At 46.5% G+C, this 18742-nt stretch overlaps 1 protein-coding gene across 3 annotated transcripts in view; it reads right to left on the bottom strand.

Annotated features, from left to right (window-relative positions):
* fnbp1l (formin binding protein 1-like) overlaps positions 1–18018 on the bottom strand; it is a 29494-nt gene extending 11476 nt beyond the window's left edge. For 2 of the 3 annotated variants that reach the window (XM_076989660.1, XM_076989661.1), the window contains exon 1: positions 17816–18018. In XM_076989660.1, the coding sequence (XP_076845775.1) occupies positions 17816–17839 (24 nt within the window). In that variant the 5' untranslated portion in view covers positions 17840–18018. The remainder of the gene's footprint in view (positions 1–17815) is intronic. The other variant, XM_076989662.1, reaches the window with a different exon arrangement.
* Between the last annotated feature and the right edge of the window lie 724 nt (positions 18019–18742).

The following is an 18742-nucleotide window of genomic DNA, read 5'->3' as shown; positions in this document are numbered from 1 at the left end:
CACTACAGAGACCCGCCCCCCTCCCATTGTAGTACCCGGTGGACACTACAGAGACCCGCCCCCTCCCATTGTAGTACCTGGTGGACACTACAGAGACCCGCCCCCTCCAATTGTAGTACCTGGTGGACACTGCAGAGAACTCCTCCCTCCCACACCCGGTGGGAGGGAGGAGTGGTACCTGGTGGACATTGCCAAGAAAATCCCTCCCCCCCGAACTACAGCGTAGTACATGGTAAACATTGCCAAGAAACCCCCACCTTCTGAGCTACAGCGTAGTACATGGCAAACACTGCCAAGAAAATCCACCTCCCCGCACAGCATAGTACCCAGTGGACATTGACAAGAAAATACCCCCCCCCCCCCCCACCCTACAGCATAGTACATGGTAAACACTGCCAATAGACCCCCCCCCCCCCCGACACACCCAGTTTAAAAGGAAAAGATTAATCTAACCTGAAAGACATTAGATGTATCTATGCTGAGATATTGTAGATGACTGAGAAGATTGTCCTGGGCTATTACAGGTGCTCCAGCTAGTTTGGGGCTTGTGTAATGGTAAACACCAACCTGGTGTCATCAACTGATCAGTCATCACTGACTGGAAACCTGTCTGTTCTGAGAGAGCCAGATCCCAAAGGGTTGTGCAGGAACACTGGGCCTAGGTCAGCCAGGGGTAGTCTGCCTGGAGGAGTCCGCGGGAGGAAGAAGAGATCCAGTCGAAGAGAAAGATCCAGACAGAAACAAAGGATGAAAGAACAAATAAAAGGAAGGAGACAGAAAGAGAGAGAGAGAGAGAGAGAGAGAGAGAGAGAGAGAGAGAGAGAGAGAGAGAGAGAGAGAGAGAGAGAGAGAGAGAGAGAGAGAGAGAGAGAGTATTCAGACAGAAGACCCCTAAGGCAGCATATTCACTAGAGCAAGTCTTCCTTCGTCAGTATCCCCCAATGAGACGAGGAGAGGAGGAGACAGAGGGAGGGAGAGAGGGAGGGCGAGTGGGCGTGTAGTCTTCCTCACGGTGCCCCCCGCTCTGTTGGGAAGCCCCTCCACCGTGCAGGTCTGGCGCCGCTTCTGTGGGACAGACCGAGGCACGACGCATCCAGCAGCTTTACTCACAGAGCCCAACAATAGACAGGCCTTACGCTGGGAACTGGCACTGGCCACGCAGTACAGATACAGGCAAACGTGCCAGATTCTTCCTTGTCTGCACATGTAGACAGGTGTACAGAGGTCAGTCACCCACATTCGGGAGGTCTCTCCATGTGCCAGGACCAAATCTGTTCCTCATCAGAGCGCTAAGGCAGCCTCACTCTCAGCCCGTCTCTGTAGACGTTACCCTGCCCAAAACGCCTGAAGGTCACCTAAAGGTTTCCCTTTGCAACAGTTCAACATATCGCATATTTCCTGATGGCACTGAATGGCTGTCAGAAGACAAATATCCTGCACATGGGTCTGCAGTGGTGAGTGAGGGAGCAAGAACATGAGGGAGAGAGGGAGAGAAGGAGAGAGAGAGAAGGAGAGGGAGGGAGGGAGGGAGGGAGAGAAGGAGAGAGGGAGGGAGGGAGGGAGTCTTTTCATTGCTAATTTTAGTGAAGGTCTTAATGTCAGTATATTAGGCATTAGTCAGGTGTTAAACCCCTACAGTAGGCCCAGCAGAGCAGGTCATTAACTTTAGTCATGCTGAATGGGCAACTAGCTCTGCAGATGTGCGACCTTCTTCTGTCCGACAGAGACTGATGGGAGGTTTGTATCCACATTTAAATTCTACTAAGTGAGCCTTACGAAACACATAATAATAATTCTCAGGAGCTTCCTCTGCCATGCCATTTCAGAGCAGAGTCTATCTGAAAGCAAGCAGGCACTGATGAAACATAAATCCCCAGCCCGATAGCCGCAGGTTTTGTGGATGTGCAGTAAAGACGCTGTGCTGTTTACTCAGAGGGCCTAGGACAGAACATCACTCTCAGTCCAGTAGGCAGTTGGTGCCGGCCCCTGTGGCTAAAGCGTCTGAAGGGAAACACTTTAGCGGGAGACCGTCTCTGCATTTGAGCGGAAAAAACAGCTCGCCCACGGCCATCTGCCCATATTAAGCCACCGTTCTACCTAGGAGCACGTGTGCACGCACAAACACACGCTTGGACGGGTTTAAAGCATTGTGCAACCCAAAGTCAACATCAAGCATATCGGCGTATCGCTACACCTGCGACTGCTCCACCCAGCAACACACCTGCCGACACATTTCTGAGTTACCTGCGATTGCAGGTTAACGCCGAAACGAGACAGACAGACTTTTCCAAAACCTGAACGTGATGAATAAAAGCAGAACGCAGTGAAACCTCAGGTCAGCGTGAAAAGGAAACGCAACATGAAAGGCAGCAAAACTCTCATCTCAAATCGGGCGAGCCCTCGTGAATGGGCTGAGGTCAGATTGAGAAAGGCGTTTCCCTGGTTCAGGTGTGGCTGAATACATAGGCCACAATGGGAGCAGTCTGCGTTCCACTCCGATGTGCAACACTACCATGCTACAAACAGAAAGTACAGGTTAGAGAAGAGAGAACACAACGCACCTGTCTGACACCAGAGAGCAAATGGTTGCTCGGTATCTCTTTCAGTTTACCGGGGTCAAGTTACTCGACAAAGCAGCATTAGAACAAAAGATGTCCATTTTGATGTAAGCGATCTTTTGGATAAGCTCGGGGCCCTGCTAGGGTAGACAGACACCGAGCTGAAAGTCCTTGAAGTCAGTTTGGTTTTGGTACATAGTCTCAGTGTTTGTTAGGGGTATTATCATCAACCTCTTGACAGTCTAGCAGTTTCTCTACACTGACATGTGTTCCAGCAAATTAATGAGCTTTGAGAGTGCTGAGTCACTGAAGGTTCTGTGGTGATGGTGCGTCTAGCGGACGGGGAGATCCACCGGGTCCCAGATGTAGTGCCCGAGACCGACGGACTGAACCACTGGGAGGGGAAAAAATATCCTTTGGGTTGGCAAGGACGGGAGGAGCAGAGCAAAAAAATTCTCCATCAAAACGGAAAACACAGTGATGAATTCTTTAACTGTAGGTCAGAGCCTGCTGCAGTTTGTGGGATAGGTGTGCTGCACCTGCGTGGTGCTGATGAGGGATTCTTCTGGCATGTGAGTGTGGAATACTTTCCTGGGAGAGGATTCTCTCTGGATGAAATGCCTCACTAGATATTTGATGACAGAAGCACAGGGATTCAGCCTCAACACACGCAGGCCTCTTACCGACGAGGGGAAATCTGATCTCCCTTTAACAGACATACAATATATTGGACACTCTGAGTCTAATAAAAATAAAGTGAGAACCACATTTCATGAAAACGCCACGCAATCATGAAAATACTTTGGGAAGCTTTTTAGAAAACCAAGTAGTTTGCCTACATGGAAATGTACGTCTTAGATTACATAGGAGCAGAATAATGCAGTGAAATAGCACGGGTGGAAAAACACGACCAAATGTTATTTGAAACAGTTGCTCACACGCGGATGGCGGTGGACAGCCAATATGCACAACGTTTCGCACAGCTCCAAGGACAATCCCAGTCTGTTGTGTTACAGTGTGATGAAACAAAGGAAAATAATTCCAAGGCCGGCATACTGCTTCTGGTGGGCAGGCGGACACCCTCTATCCGAGGGCCAACGTCGGTGCCAGGGGCAGATGGACATGCTCAGTGCCCCCTACCGATCTGCAGCTTACATCACCTATCCCTCCAAATGCTCCACAATCATGAATAATTAACGCCGCGAGTCCATGCGACACCTGCTCTGCTTTTTTGACAAGTGGCATTCGTTTGTTCCCGACGTGCCTGGCGGGGCTGGCCTATAGTCACCTGATCCAGATCCTGGGTTTAAGGCTATTGTGGAGCGCTCCAGACCCCTGCTGTGTGAACTCCAACGCACAGAGGATACAGAAGCAAGCACGGGCTTGCACGCAGTGGCTGAAATGTGGATGAAATTAAATGTCTCCTTAGCAGGATTCCCAAGAATTTCAGCTCAGTCCGCAAGCTTTCCAGCCTCATGTTGAGGGATGGCGTCTCCAACCAGAGCTGCTTCCAACTTTATGAGTCTGCTATTTTTCCAGACATCCTGGTCTCTCCCCCCCCCCCAAACCACCTTCTTGTGCAAAGCTGTTTGTTTATGTTGAGATCTGGTAGGGCAATTCCTGTGGCTTGTACGACAATTCTCAATTTCCACTTACAAAGCTTATTTGCAGGTCTGACTGCCGGCAATCAGAAAGGTGACAAGTCATGTATAAATCTATGGTATGCCTTGTGTTCACAGTTTACACCACAGAACAGATGCCTACAAAAAAAACTCATTCGTAAAGTTTCTTCAGTGTCTTTTAAAAATTCATTCATCCTTCTATCACTCGTGTGTGCACGCGTGCACAAACACACACATTAAGATACCCTACCCAAGAAGGACTAACAGTAATAATAGTCGTCATTTCATTTTTCAGTTGATTGTCCTCCCCTAAAACAGAGCAAAATTATCAAAACAAATATATTTTGATCTTGAAAGATCACAAACAAGAGTTGAAAGGCATTAAAAGGTTGTTCAAATTCCACAAACAGGCCCAAAATGGTTCTGAAAACATGGACCACACCACATCCAGCAAAAGTCCTGCAAGACAATCGTATCAGGGGTCACATCTATAATGCACAAAACATCCTCGGGCTGAATAATGACAGGAAGTTGGGTCCAAGAGGGAGCCAGAGCATGAAAGCCTTGCTGGGTTCCAGCGGGGCGGCTGGAGTCGGAGGACAACACAATGAGCGGAGGCTCCGCGCGCTGCTCCAGGCACGGCGGCACACACACGAGGGCGCGTCTGCGGAAGCTAGGACCAGGGGGAGGAGCTGCACGGCAACCCAGCATCGCTGCGTTTGCATGGAAGCCATGTGTGACGCGCGGCTGCACCGTCACGAGGCGGGAACGCGGGCACGTCAGAACTACGGGGATCGTCTGGTCAGGAGCCCCGGTGCCAGGCGGGGTCGTGACCCCAGTCTGGCCGACGCCTTACACGCCTGTTCTCAGCTTTCGTTTCCTGTGTTAAACACGAACGCTGAAAGGGCAGAGCAACGCAGCAATTTGTAGAAGGGCAGCGAGAGAACGAGTGTAACGGACCAATCGGATCATCTCCACAGCACCGATCCGACCGCAAACGAATTTCAGCTTAGTGTGGACGTGTTCAGATTTCAGTCTGGTTTTATTGTTTTTGCTGTCTGGATTGCGTAATGAATTGTAGATCGTAACGATAGGCGCAGGTCTGGTTGTGCGGTGATGGAAGCTCCCAGTGAGGGTGAGTGGGTTGGTGAACAGAGACCCAGAAGGTTCGTGAATCTGAAGTCCCAGCACATCCTCCTCCGCTAACCTGCTGGTTATTTAAAGCTGAAACGCTCGTCATTCCCCAGGACCTCCACGCAGCGGGTCGACCGACATGCGCAACGGGAATCATATCGGAATAAAGCAGTGAAAGCCCCTCTGCCTATCGAGTTGCCAGAGACAAGTGGGGTTCGCTGGAACCTGAGGAATCGGGCGCTGGATTCGTGGCCAGGACGCCAACTGGCCAGAATGTGAGGGTAACATGACTCTCTCGGAGGGCCGAGGCCCTTGAGGATCCCAGCAGCAGAGAGAAGAGTAGAGTGGGGGAGGGGGAAGCTGGGGGAAGGGGTTAAGGGATGAAAAGAAAACAAGGGAAAGAAACAAGAAAGCAAAAAGAACCCTGACTTTTTGAACAGTTAGCAAAAAAGCAAAAGACATCCTGGTCTTGGAAAGCATCGGCTAAAAGGACCGAGTTCAACGTTCTGAATGACCAAGTCAGCAAATCCTTACTTCCTGGCTTTGGAATTAATTAGCCTAGAAGTGCTCGTCATGTTTTAAACCACTAGCAAGCCCACAGTATTCAGCCTAGATAGATGTGCAGTGTATGTCATCATATTAGTCCAACAAAAGGAAACATTCACAACTGAGGGTATTTAGCACTTCAAAAGATTCTTCAGCTTTGCATTTTTCCATACTACCAGCGCACGGAGGACGCAGAGAAGATCAGAGAGATGGAATTCTCCTTCAGCCAAGTGTTAAGCAAAATGCATGCATCATCCCTCACATCCTCTCTGATCTCCTTTGCAAAGGCATTTCCTTTCCCACCCTCGGGCCGTAAACGCACAAGGGCCACGGGGTCAGAGTGGTGTCTGTATATGGCGATGACTCAAGAGCACTAAAACAGCATGCCTCGGTCCTCCATGGACGGGACGCTTACTGAAGCACAAGACTGAAGCTGAAAGCGATAGCCGGATACAGGAAGCCCTAGCAGGGAGGTCCTCAGGGGGGGCCGCTGGGTAAACACCAGCTCTGCGGATCCTTAGTGCTGTGTTCTGGGCTGGAACATTAAGCCAAGAGAGGTGGTGAGGAAGAGGAGGGGGGGGGGGGGGGGGGGGGGGGGGGCATTTTCGGTATCTGGTTATTCCAGACACTTTGCATTAGATCACATGCGCCTCACGTCCAGATCGTAACTCGCGCATTCTGGCGATCGGCCCACGGGGCAAAGAGCAACCCAAGGGCACAGCCACTGAGTGAATTAAGAAACGTGTTGTGTCATGCTCATACTGCAAAGTGGTTGGCAATCGTGTGGCTTTGCAGAAGCTAATTGTGAACTAAAGGGAAAAAAAAAATAAAAAAAAAAACACTGGCGGCTTCGAAAGAAGAATTGAATTTCTGAAATTCTCTCTCAAGAATAACTGCAGAGGTCAGCGGTCGGCAGAAGTGATGATTTTTTAATTCCCCAAGGTGTCAGGCTTTTGAAATCAGAACACAATCACAAAGCCGCAGAAGGCAATAAACAAAAAAAATGGTTTACATTCAGCGGGAAACCACCACTGGAGAGGAAGTGGGCAGGTCCTGGTGTGCTTCTGGTCATAGTGCATGTTTACACAGCAAACGCTACTGCTGACGTCCCCAAGCCAAGATCCACAGGGGCTGTGAAAAATGTGTGTGTGTGTGTGTCACCATCTGAGGGGCCATGGACAGTGTATAAATCCTCATGCTCCTTTACATCAAACCACAACGTGCGGAGACAGGACGTTAGCAGGACGTTAGCCATTCAGCTGAGGGCTGAAGTCATTCCCTTTAAACCTGCAGCTCTGTCCATGCGCATACGGACGTGAACGGAGGGGCGCAGATGCAGGCAGAAGGTACACAGATACTCGTACTGCGCTGTGCAGGCACTGCTCTCCCCTTTTACAGGCCAAAGATGTCGGAGGAAAGCACTTTTCTTATGCCTGTGGCCTAAAGTTATATGTTTAAACATTGAAGTAATTATATTTTTGGTGTACTTACATGCACAATGTACTAGAAAACATATTTTATAAAGAGCCAGAATGTCTCTTGGTCGCTCATAAATCACATTTGCTCAATGAAACGGAATTATCTACTGTAATTAAATGTTACAGCTGATGCAGAAACCACAGGAAGCTCCTAAGCTTAGAACAGAATATGGCAGAAACACAGTGTGGCTACTTGACCGCCACAGTGACATGTGTAATTACCACATGGCAAAGTCGAAAGACGGCAGAGAGAAAAGGAAAAAAAGAGTCAGGCTATGTTTTTCAGGCTTAAAAGGGGCCCAGCTGGCACCACTACTGGCCCTCAGCTGTAGGGCGGCCGAGAGCAGACAGCGGCTGACCCCTCGGCCATCTGTCCTGGAGATGGTGAGGTCATGATTGTTTCTGAGCCAGAGAATGAAGCGTGCAGGGTGGAGAAGCGGACGAGAGGCACAAAACAGAGACGGAGAAGCACACGTACATATGCAGACATCCACCCACACACACCTCTGTTTGGAAAGTTAACTCATGAGTACTAACTCATGATAATGCTTCAGTGCTCTGTACAGGGCACAGCCCGACTAACACGTTCCTCTGGGAAGCAGCAGGAGTGTAGGCTGTATCTTCAGGCCAGTTCACACAGGCAGACATGTTAAATTTAGCAACCAGTGTTACCGTTAGCAGCATTAGCCATTAAACGCAGTACGCACCAAACAGGTATTTGTGCACATGCAAACGTCAACATTCAACGTACCCATTTCATAATAAACCAGACGATGTTGCAATGCGACATATAATTAAATTGAGTCATAATACATCTACTCGTCTACACACTCATCTTCAAATGTTCACGTGGGTGGTGCTGGTAACCACACCAGGACAGCGGGGGCGGATGGACACCACATACTGCTAGCAGGGCGCCACCGCAGGCCCAAAGGCACCTGGAGGTGGCGGTTTCCAATCGAATGAAAAGTAACTGCGAGGTACACAGCTTAGCTGGACCACACTGGGTCGAATAACACCACCGCCAGACATGTGGCAAGAGTCCACAGCCACCATAAGATCAGAAGATGATCCTCAGGTTCGCTAGCAATGCCCTGCACAGGAGTGCCCACTCCACCCGACACTTCTGCTCAGAAAGGACGTGAGGATCCTATTCAACTCGTACTGACGTGTCACCTGTTCAGGTGGAGATGGTCCTTAATTGTCATGGTAGGGAATCACTTCTTGGTCATGAGCAGTAACTTCTCCTAAACTTCTCCTGTCAATCTGGCATTCTTAGTATTTGGTCGACTTAGTATGAATCCAATATGCGGTCACAAACACAGAAGTGACTATTATAAGTGACCGTTGTGTTATTTGACAACAGTTCGGCTGTGGTTACCATAAAACGCCGACATCTGATCCTGCACTCACAGCAGTTGGCCACAAAGCAGTGGGCTTATTTGAAGTCATTAAAAGATTTAAGTTAATTAATGCTGATGCTTCCTGATCTTGGTCAGGTTAGTGCAGACTCGGACAAAACTAGGAAGACTGGATCATAAGGCAGACAGATGCATCGTGGTAAAAATGTCATGTGGTTAGAGGTTACAGAGGGGCAGCTCTTTACTGCTATATACATATACATTCATTTAAATTGATTTCCCCAGGATGCGTTGTCAGTAAAAGCAATGTATAATGCAGCTACAATGTTTATGTCTTTGTGTAAATAAACCTTAAAGAGCTTTAATAATCACATGCTTGCATTGCACTAGATAAAATCTCAGAGAGATTAATGGTAGGAAACAGCAATAAATTCCAAAGAGATTTCCTGCTTTAAATTAGTTTACTTTTCTTTGCAAAAGTATGCATGTTTGTATATTTTTACTCAGGCATCTTTGTGGGCAGCAAGCACATTACATGGAATGCTGCTGTGTCATAGACAGGAGGCCCAAAAGGTGAAGCAGTTTAATGTTTGTTTAGGTATTCTGACCGACAAGGGCAGGTAAAACGTTTCCTGGAAGTCACCATTATTCAGAAGGCCAGAGCCCACACTTGGAGTCTAGTCTAAACACACACACACACACACACACACACACACACACACACACACACACACACACACACACACACACACACACACACACACACACTCCACCACATAACTTGTTGAAGTAACAAAAGTGACAAACAGACTGCTGCTATTTCCACACACTTGTCAGATTTAATTTTTCAAAGATCCCCCACCAACCCTGTCAACCTCAGTGAGTTCTCACCCTTTGACAGTGTTGTCAACACCTCACATTATTTGCACCTCCTTCATCTAATGGCTTCTGAAGCATTGCTAATACAACCCAAACCCACTAGCACCTCATCCAACACACTCCAGTGCACATTTCATTAGACCCAGAGGAAGCCTTTCTTGGTGCAGCCCAGCGAGGAGATCATACCAAACCAGGCCAAATGATTCAGGCGTGATGCGCTCATTTAAGGCTATACGCAGCACAATCAGAGCCAAATTCCACCAATCATCTCTAGCAGGCCACCTCATTTCCTGTCAGGCTCGAGCCTTGCAGTAAAACCGGATAAACTATGAGCAACACTCGACTCACACCTCTCCTGATCCTTCTTAAGGGATCTTACAGTGCCTTTCCTGACAAATACACGTGAAACAAACTCAGACGTAGATTCACCCTTAAAAAGAGTGAGAAGGGAGATGTTAGTGAGAAACTCGGCCACTCAAGGCCGATGCCCTGAAGGGCGGGAAGCCCTGCGTCTCACGAGACACCGAGCTGAAGTCATGGGGTTGTTGTAACAGATCCTCCTCTGTGAGGAGGGGGACACGGAGAGTCTCCGAACATCCGCAACAGATTAGGGCTTTGGCAGGCAGGCCAAGGCAGGGACAGGCTTCCTTCCTGCATCGCTGGAGACACCACGGAGGACGAGGCCTCCAGGAGTCGGCGTGGTGCCTCGGTCCGAGCGGACTCTCCGAGCAGACACTGCTGCCGGTGGCGCGTGCCGGGCCAGGCGTCCAGGCCCAAACGTTACCTTCACCTTAAAGAGGAGCTCTACGCAGAAGTCTGCATTACATGGGATTTTTTTTTTCCTTTACATGCTTTCCAAGATTAGTAACAGCTGTTCTGAGTCTAAAAACAGATCCTACTTGCTATTTTCCAAATAGCATAATTAGAAATGGAAATTATGTGTACGTGTGATTCACTTCACACACACAGCATATATTATTTTATATTAGATAAATATTATATTAGATAGATAGAGATATATAGAGATTGAGACAGAAAACAACAATGAGGCAAAACGGGCAAACCGAACGTAGATGTGAATACCATTACAACCATGAGGCACAGTGGTCAACAGACAGGCACTGGGACGACACCTGGGCCACAGGTGAGCGGCACCATTTGCCTGAGCAGAGGAGGAAGCGCCATGTCTGGCTGGAGCCCAGCGAGAACAGGAGGACTCAAAAGGCCCAGAATCCTCCCCACACAGAGCAGGACTGTCCAGATCACCTGCCACGGAGCTCTGCCCCTTGCTGAAGACCTCTTTAAAAGGAACACTATAAAAACGCATCTATAGATGTCCATTGGCAGGATTCAGGACAGACATTTTTTTTATCCTTTAGCATTTCCTTGCCATAAGAATGTAATGGCTTAGAGGGGAGTATATATGAACCCAAGCATAAGCACAAGATAAGTGTTTCAGCATAGCTTGGCGCATTGCCGTACACATTCCTCTATGTGTCCAAACAGAATGCAATAGATTATATAGCTGAAAACTGTAAAGCTGATGAACTGTAACACATGAATCATGAATCATCTTGCAGAACCACTGACGTTAAAGTGCAGAAAAATCTGAAGTTGCGATGCGCATTCTTGTGCCACATTCTCCTTAAATGACAGCGTGACGTTCAGATTTAATAAGGCTAACGAGGCTGAATGCTCGAAAAGCTGCATTTTTTATTTCTCAATGGGGCAGCACCAGTACAGCAGCGTTATCACGGGCGGGGGCGGATGAGGCGGACATCATTTGGAAATCATTAGCATGGCCATGTTGGAAGCTCACGCTGATTTAGAAACATCTGGAGAGGTTACAGGAGAGGGACACCACTGCTGCAACTCATCTCTGATGGCCGTTTAATTAAGAGCAGTTTGTACTGCAAGACGGCCCCTTTGTGTTGGCTAGAGATTTGGGAAAGGAGGGGGCTGACACACACACCACCCCCACTTCCTGTACCGACTTAACCTCAGTTTAAAGACACAAGAGCCTAGAAATTAGCCCCCACCCCCATGCAGATAGCGTTCCGAAGGTGACTTTGAAGAAGTGGTGCTCTCTCCCTTCTCTGCCTGATAAAAGGGAAAAGGACACCAGGGCAAATGGGAGAGTCAATCAAATGTGACCATCCCTGGCATTCTACTGTAATAGAATCTTACCAGTGTGCTAAACCCTCTGTGCTCCCAGCACAAATGACAGGTCATTATATGCCAGAATATGAACTCCATTTGTTTGTAATGACATGCTACAAAAAAAAGTGACTGGAACACTACAAATAATGAAAATCAATGACCTATAGCGCACAGTAACGTTATATGGACAGATGGAGGTAAAGTGTGATTAGTCAAACAGTGTCTGACTCCACCAACCCAACATAAGTGGGTCACATGCTCCCTTTTAATGAATAACCATGTAACAGCAGGACGCTCCCATTTCCTGCTAGGTAAAGTACTCAGGCATGGCTGTAAAACACTTTAAAACCAAGCTCACAAAAAGGTGGAGCCAAGACACCGTCAGACCAAAAGAGACGGAGGAACTGAACCTGATATGAATTCTAAGTGAAAAGCAGAATTGACAGTGACTTATTCAAATCTGAAGAGCACCAAGAATGCTGCACTGGGCGAACAGAGCCTAGCTGGAAACAAAGAAGCCCATTCCATCTTATACAAACCCAAAATTCGTTCCCCCTATGTTGGTATGCAGGTCAGTGAGGCTCTCGCAAACCTTCCCTTGCTAGGCAGGGGATTTCTGTGAGGAAAGTGTAAAACTGTCTCTGAAATAACAATCAAGGTGAGTGAATGCACATTCCAAGTTCATTGCGGATATCTCTGCGATTAATTGCACGCTTGTGGGAATGTTTTAACGGGCAGCAAACAAAGCAATGTGCGACATCTTGACAAAGGTGACGAGAGGATGGGGGAAAAAAAAGAGAAAGTCCAGCATGGTTGGTCGTGTTTCTTTCCCCTCTCTCTGTAAACAGGGCCGTGTGATCCGTCAGGCCTGTTGAGGGGCCCTGTACATGTGAATGGGGGAGTCTGAGAACAATAAACTCCATTACCCCTCCATGCAGAGATTCGGCCAATTCCCAAAGAGCCTGCCTGAACTCAGCCTGAATTAATTTCCCCCTCCGTTCCTGAGAGGAGAACAATGGAGACAGAAAGCTCAGGTCCAGAGCTGATGAATTATTAAAGCAACACATTCAAAGGTTTCTCCGGCTGCGAGACGGAAGGCCTGGTAGGTGGCGGAGTCCGTCGTGTGATGCTGCCAGATCTTCCTGGGTTACGCAACATACATACAACGTGGGCTCAAGTTGAATTCCTTGCACAGAAGGATTGGTTGACAAAAAATGCTCTACTTGGCAACCAAGGTTTTTTTCATATACACCAGAGGAAGAGAAAAGGCAAACCATTTAACTACTAGCCTACAAAGTATGCAACGTCATGGATGATTTACTTAGGGTATAACACACCATCAATCTTGACTAGTCTTGCTATAATGGAAAACTGTTCATTAAGTCTATATTTCACTGCCTCATCTCCAACCTCTTGCTTTGTTCTCCACTGACAAGTTTGTAAGTGCAAATCTTCCTAATCGTCAACACAACACAATGTTTTAGAATTCAGTTAACTAATTAATGAAGCCATAATAGAGTACTGTAATACATGGAAACCACAGAAGCTTAATTTTGTTTTCACAGATGTGCAGAAATGACTGCACCAAATGTAGGATACTCCAAAACACACCAACTTCCTGTGCTTAATTTGGCAAAAAGGCCAGACATTAAATTAGCCCGATACCAAGTGCTGAAAATTTTCCAAGTTAAATTATCCCACCCCAAGTGAGTTCTGTAAAATGAAGTGACAGTGAATCACGTCCAATATGGATAAAGTGACTCACGACCTCTAAAGGGTTTGGAATTTGTGTGCAGTGTCAAAATGACGTTTAAGCATTTCAGTTTGTCTAAGCACCACAGCCCAGAGGCAGGTGTGGATCCTCAAAACAGAGCAGATGTGATTTAGACTAGCAGAGATCCTGCTGCTATCACTTTCCCCTCTGCTAGTACAGATGAAGAATCAGAGCCAGGATACAGCTGTCTTTGGATAGACCCATCACAGAAGCGGCACACAGACAATCAGAGAAGATTCTGCTTGTTCAGCCAACTTTTGTTACTAAACATTTATTTTTTTGACTATACAACATATTTTTCCCCTTGCGCCAGATCTCTGCAGTGTGAATGCAAGCTAGAGGTTCTGCTAGCTTGCCGATGGATCAGTACAAATCGCCTCTCTGTGTGGATAAACCATTCTATTGGTCAGAATGCATCACAGCATGGTGGTCTTCCACACTACACTTACCAAAGCCCATCCAATTAGTCCATCATAACAATTTTCATCTATGCGTCACTCTTCATGTCAACTCTGACATCAAAACTGAATCAAATCTTTGTTATGCGATACAGGCCCACATTTACGCCCAGCTGCAAGCCTTTCACAGAGTGCCAGAGAGTGAGGAGAGCACAGGGCAAGAGGATTATGAACTACAAAGCCCTGCTTGTGAAGATCTTTAGGCTGGAACACAGAACAGCACGAGCTTGTGTTTCCTGGGACAGTGTGAAGAGTCTCTCAGTAATTCTAATCTGGGCCGGATTATCAACATCACTTTAGAGTTGGTGAAGTAACACCTAGAGAAAAGACTGACGATTACATGTGCGATGAAGGTTTGAGACAGGAATCTGAAGACATCAAACAGCAAAATATACAGTACTGCACTGCTTTAGACATATGTCATTATCCATTCTTAATAATCTCTAAAGTGAAACAAGAACTGAAACACCTGTGGTTAATATTTTCTAAATGGTTAAAGCCAGATTAAAAAGGGAACTCTCTTGTATAAAATGGGGGCAGTCGTGGTCTGGTGGTTAGAGAACCTGTTTTGTTACAGGAGGGTTGAAGGTTCGATTCCCAGTTCCAACGCCATGACTGAAGTGCCCTTGAGCAAGGCACTTAACCCCAACTGCTCCCCGGACGCAGGGCTAGGGCTGCCCACCTCTCTGGGCATTAAAAAAGGCCAGGAGTGAATTCAAATAGGCGAGGAGTAGCACATAAAACGTGGTTTGCAGATACAACATATTCCTGTGTTATTATAAGTAATCAGAAAATGTGCAGCAGATAGACCAACAAAACATCTTGTAGCATGTGCGCAATATTTAAAATGCAAGGACAAATTCAAATGAGCCGTTTCCCAACCTGTGCAGTTCCATGACTGTGTGTAAGGACACTGTACGTTTAACAGCACTACCAGATCTGGCACACGCATGAATCTCCAGGGTGAGACTCACCTGCCAGACCCCCAGGTAACAATTACTACCTTTACTACTACTAGCAACCACTGCTCCTAAACAAAGCCAATGCAGTCACAGGTGTTAAGACATCAAGACTGGTGAACAAAAGGAATACTGAAACAAAGCCAAAATTACAAACAAACCACAAGTCATACTCAGGCAAATGGCCACCAAATGGACAAAAACACTGAAAATTGATGGAGATTTCTGATGTTCCAATGCTGGCTGTAGGTCTCTTACATAGACAATTATTTCTTACTTGTTTCTCATAGAACCCCACCAGATTTCAATGTCACCATTGCAAAATCTTAAGCTCATCTGAACATTGAACGATGCTTTATTTTTAAGCTCACCTATCAGCATGGCCAGGCCATACTTCCTGCTTTCAATGGGCAGGTGTTAAAGCTAACAAAGTCCCACTGAGCTTATTTAATGGTTTCAAAGCTAATCTGTGAACATCTGCCATTAAATGCACTACAAGGAGACACCAGCTGATCAGAGCCAGAGCACTCCTGAAAGGTGCCTGCTTCTCCCACCGTTACCTCAACTGACTCAGACTCTTCATCACTCAACTGTTCACTAGGTTAAACAATCACTGTTTTGTTTATCTAGAGCAAGATTTTTTTTGCAGCCCATTGTAGGACGGATGGAAAAACTAGATCTTAGATCTATATGAATGGGCCGTTTTAAACAAAACCTTATGAATGTCCACCCGGACTGAAGATCCTTGTCCTCTGTCCACAAATCAAACAGTGCATCATGACTGCACACACAGCACATTTGCTTTTGAGAATAAATAAATAAGATAAATTAAGCACCATTCTTCCATACTGAGTGCTCATATCAAACAAAAGATTTTGCACACAGTACTCACCTCCTGATGATGATTAAGCCAACACTGCAATGTGATTAGGACACACATGCAAATTCAAAATCTCTATTCCTGCGCAGCAAGTGTTCTAACAGGTCTAACCGGTCTGCCATAAGTACAGGCAAACCATCATATAAACAAATGATACATACTGCCTCTCCACTCCGGCACTGCACACCCACGGCGTGATACGTCCTCCTTCATGTACACACAGTGGTGTGTGAGGTAGGACTAGGGCTGCAGTTTATGAGCAACAAACACGTTTTGAGACTGAAGCCCCAGGGCAGCTCAACCCAAAGCTTTCTTGCTGCTCATTTGTGGTTCGTCTTTCGACTGTTTAGCGCCGCCGTGTCCATTTCCTGTGTCCACAGCTGGCCGTGTGACAGCACCTCCAGTGCCACGTCTCCGTGCGAATTGATGGTGCCGTTTCCCCACGCAGCTCCAAGTTACACCTGGGCAATACACATCCAGAGGTTCCCAACCCCTGCACCTGCAGCTGGCCAAGACCCAGGGCCCGTCCGCATCACGCGCTCGTCAAGGTGGATATCAGGCCTGGCTGTACACACAGCTTCCTTACATGCAAGCACTAATGTGGTTCCAGCTCCACACCCAAGTGCCACTGATTAGTTGTTCTAAACGTGCGGTAATGACTGTTTGTTCTTTTCTAAAGGACGTACGAATTTCCTGAACTAACTCTGGACAAACACACAATACATGAGGCCAGATCCAGTGCAACATAGATAAGAAAGTACCTAACGACACCAGCACAGAACAACCATAAATAGCTATGGATATACAATAAAGTGAAGGTTATTGATACTTAATGTGTTAAGCCTTTAACAAAAAATATATATACAAATGTACAGCAGATCTTTGTAGACAAATTGGGGTTGGTGGAAATGCAAGGGCTTAGATTTAATACAGAGAACCTCAAAATTGTATTTTAATTTCGGTTTGTGCTTTATCAAAGGTGGACGCAGAAAGCCTGGAGCGGTGTGTCTGAGTCAGACGTGGAGGCAGCCCGGCGGGGAGGGGGCAACACCCCTGTAACCGGGGCTGTTTTCCGAGGGGTTCATTGTCCTTCCTTGGAGGTAAAAGTCGTGACAAGACGATGCTTGTTACGACCACTCTTGTCACACTGATAACAACATGCATGAAAACATGACTCATGATGAATAAAGATACATATATTTTTAAATATTTATTTTTGGACTCATGATAAGGGTATTAATGAAGGGCAACGTTAGTCGAAACCGTCTAAAAGACTTAACTGAACGGAAGCACAAATGGTTTGGCACGTTTATAGCCAAAAGAATCGTCAAGTTAGTCAAGCTCTTCTAGTTTAAACACAGCGTGCTGAATAAAGCTGGTTATCCACCTTTGGTGTGTGGATACTGGATACACCTCGGTGAAGAAACACCGAGACCGTATCCGCATTGTTTCGGCCACTGACAACCACCAACCACGCAAGACACAATGCTTCGGTATTACTGAAGATGTTTTCAAAATAAACTCTCAAAGAGACGATGAAAAAGAAATAAAACAAAAAACATTCAAACAAACAAAAAAAAAAACCCTAAACGCCACTTCAAGCTGGTCACAAAATCGGGTCCCCTCCCCACCTATCGCCGAGCGGGGTGTGAAAACCCGAGACACCGCGCGTATGGTTGGTGTAATAACCCGTCTTCACGGCGTTTACGAGAACCGCGGATGGAAATGATCTTTGATTAAAGATGTGCTACACACGAGGACGACCACAAACTCAAGACAAGTCACCTTCCATTAATCCCGTCCTTTGTTTGAAGACCGTTTCTGGGGTAAAGTTAGCTGTTAGCTCGGCGTGCCCGCATGTTGTCATCACGACAGCCAACATGGGAGATTAATACTGGTCAAGGTAGCAGCCAGCAACACCTCTTCAAATTGCACCAAAATGTCGTGAAGACTTCTTTAAGTGCCGACAATGGACTACTGTAGTTTTATAAAATATATATTCTTACCCACAGGTCCGTTCCCCAACTCATTTCTCTGTCCACTAAAGAAACGCTCCAACTCAGGTTGTGTGTGTGGCGGTCCGCCGTCGTGTAACTTAACCCAACGTGAAGCCAGCAGCAACCCTGCGGCTCACAGCCTTTTCATTTCCCCACACACACACAAGGAGAGGAGCGACGTGAACGTTGAAGCGGTTACTGCCTGGAATCCTTGAAAATAAAATGAGAGGAATGTTTGAAAGATAGAGCAATGCTGCCCCCATCAGTTCGTGTGGTACAAAACGTTCAAAAAGATGCCCCGGTGGGTGAGTTGGTGCCATTGGAAAAGCTTTGACAAACCCCTGTCATGTTTCAGAGTGTCAATGGTTTGTCCAAATCAGCTAGAATTAATAAATTAACCTTTAGATATGTTACTTTGATTCAGAGTTGAGTCTCATATGCGAGGTATATCTTTACGAGCAGGTTAATTGCAGTAGCATACTATCCACAATGCAAAGGTGTCTGCAAGAACTGTAATTCATAAACTTTGCATTCCATAGTATTAGCTCAATATTTCTCAATAAAGTGTTAAATAAAATATGATTGCTCACAATAAACCACTACAGATATAGTAATTTAATTGACACAGGATAAATAAATGGCATTACTTAGGAATGTGTAACCTGTCAAATTGGTCCTCAAATGGAAAGACCTATATATCAATCCAAATGCACATTTTGTGAGAAAGACGCTACACACTAACATAACAGGCAGCAGATCATATACAGCAGTCAGAAAACAAACACAAAACAAAACAGTGTGGGTGAAACTGATACTCCTCAAGTCAAGGGTAAACCCTTAAGGCTGCTTTCATGCAATAACTAATTATTGTTATTTCCATAACCACTAGCAATGCACAACTGCAATGGACTGGCTGCACAAAAAATTATCCTTTAG

Source organism: Brachyhypopomus gauderio, unplaced genomic scaffold (assembly GCF_052324685.1).
Source record: "Brachyhypopomus gauderio isolate BG-103 unplaced genomic scaffold, BGAUD_0.2 sc69, whole genome shotgun sequence".
Classification (NCBI taxonomy): Eukaryota; Metazoa; Chordata; class Actinopteri; order Gymnotiformes; family Hypopomidae; genus Brachyhypopomus; species Brachyhypopomus gauderio.
The sequence above is the reverse complement of the archived record's forward strand: the minus strand, read 5'-3'. Positions and strand labels throughout refer to the sequence as shown.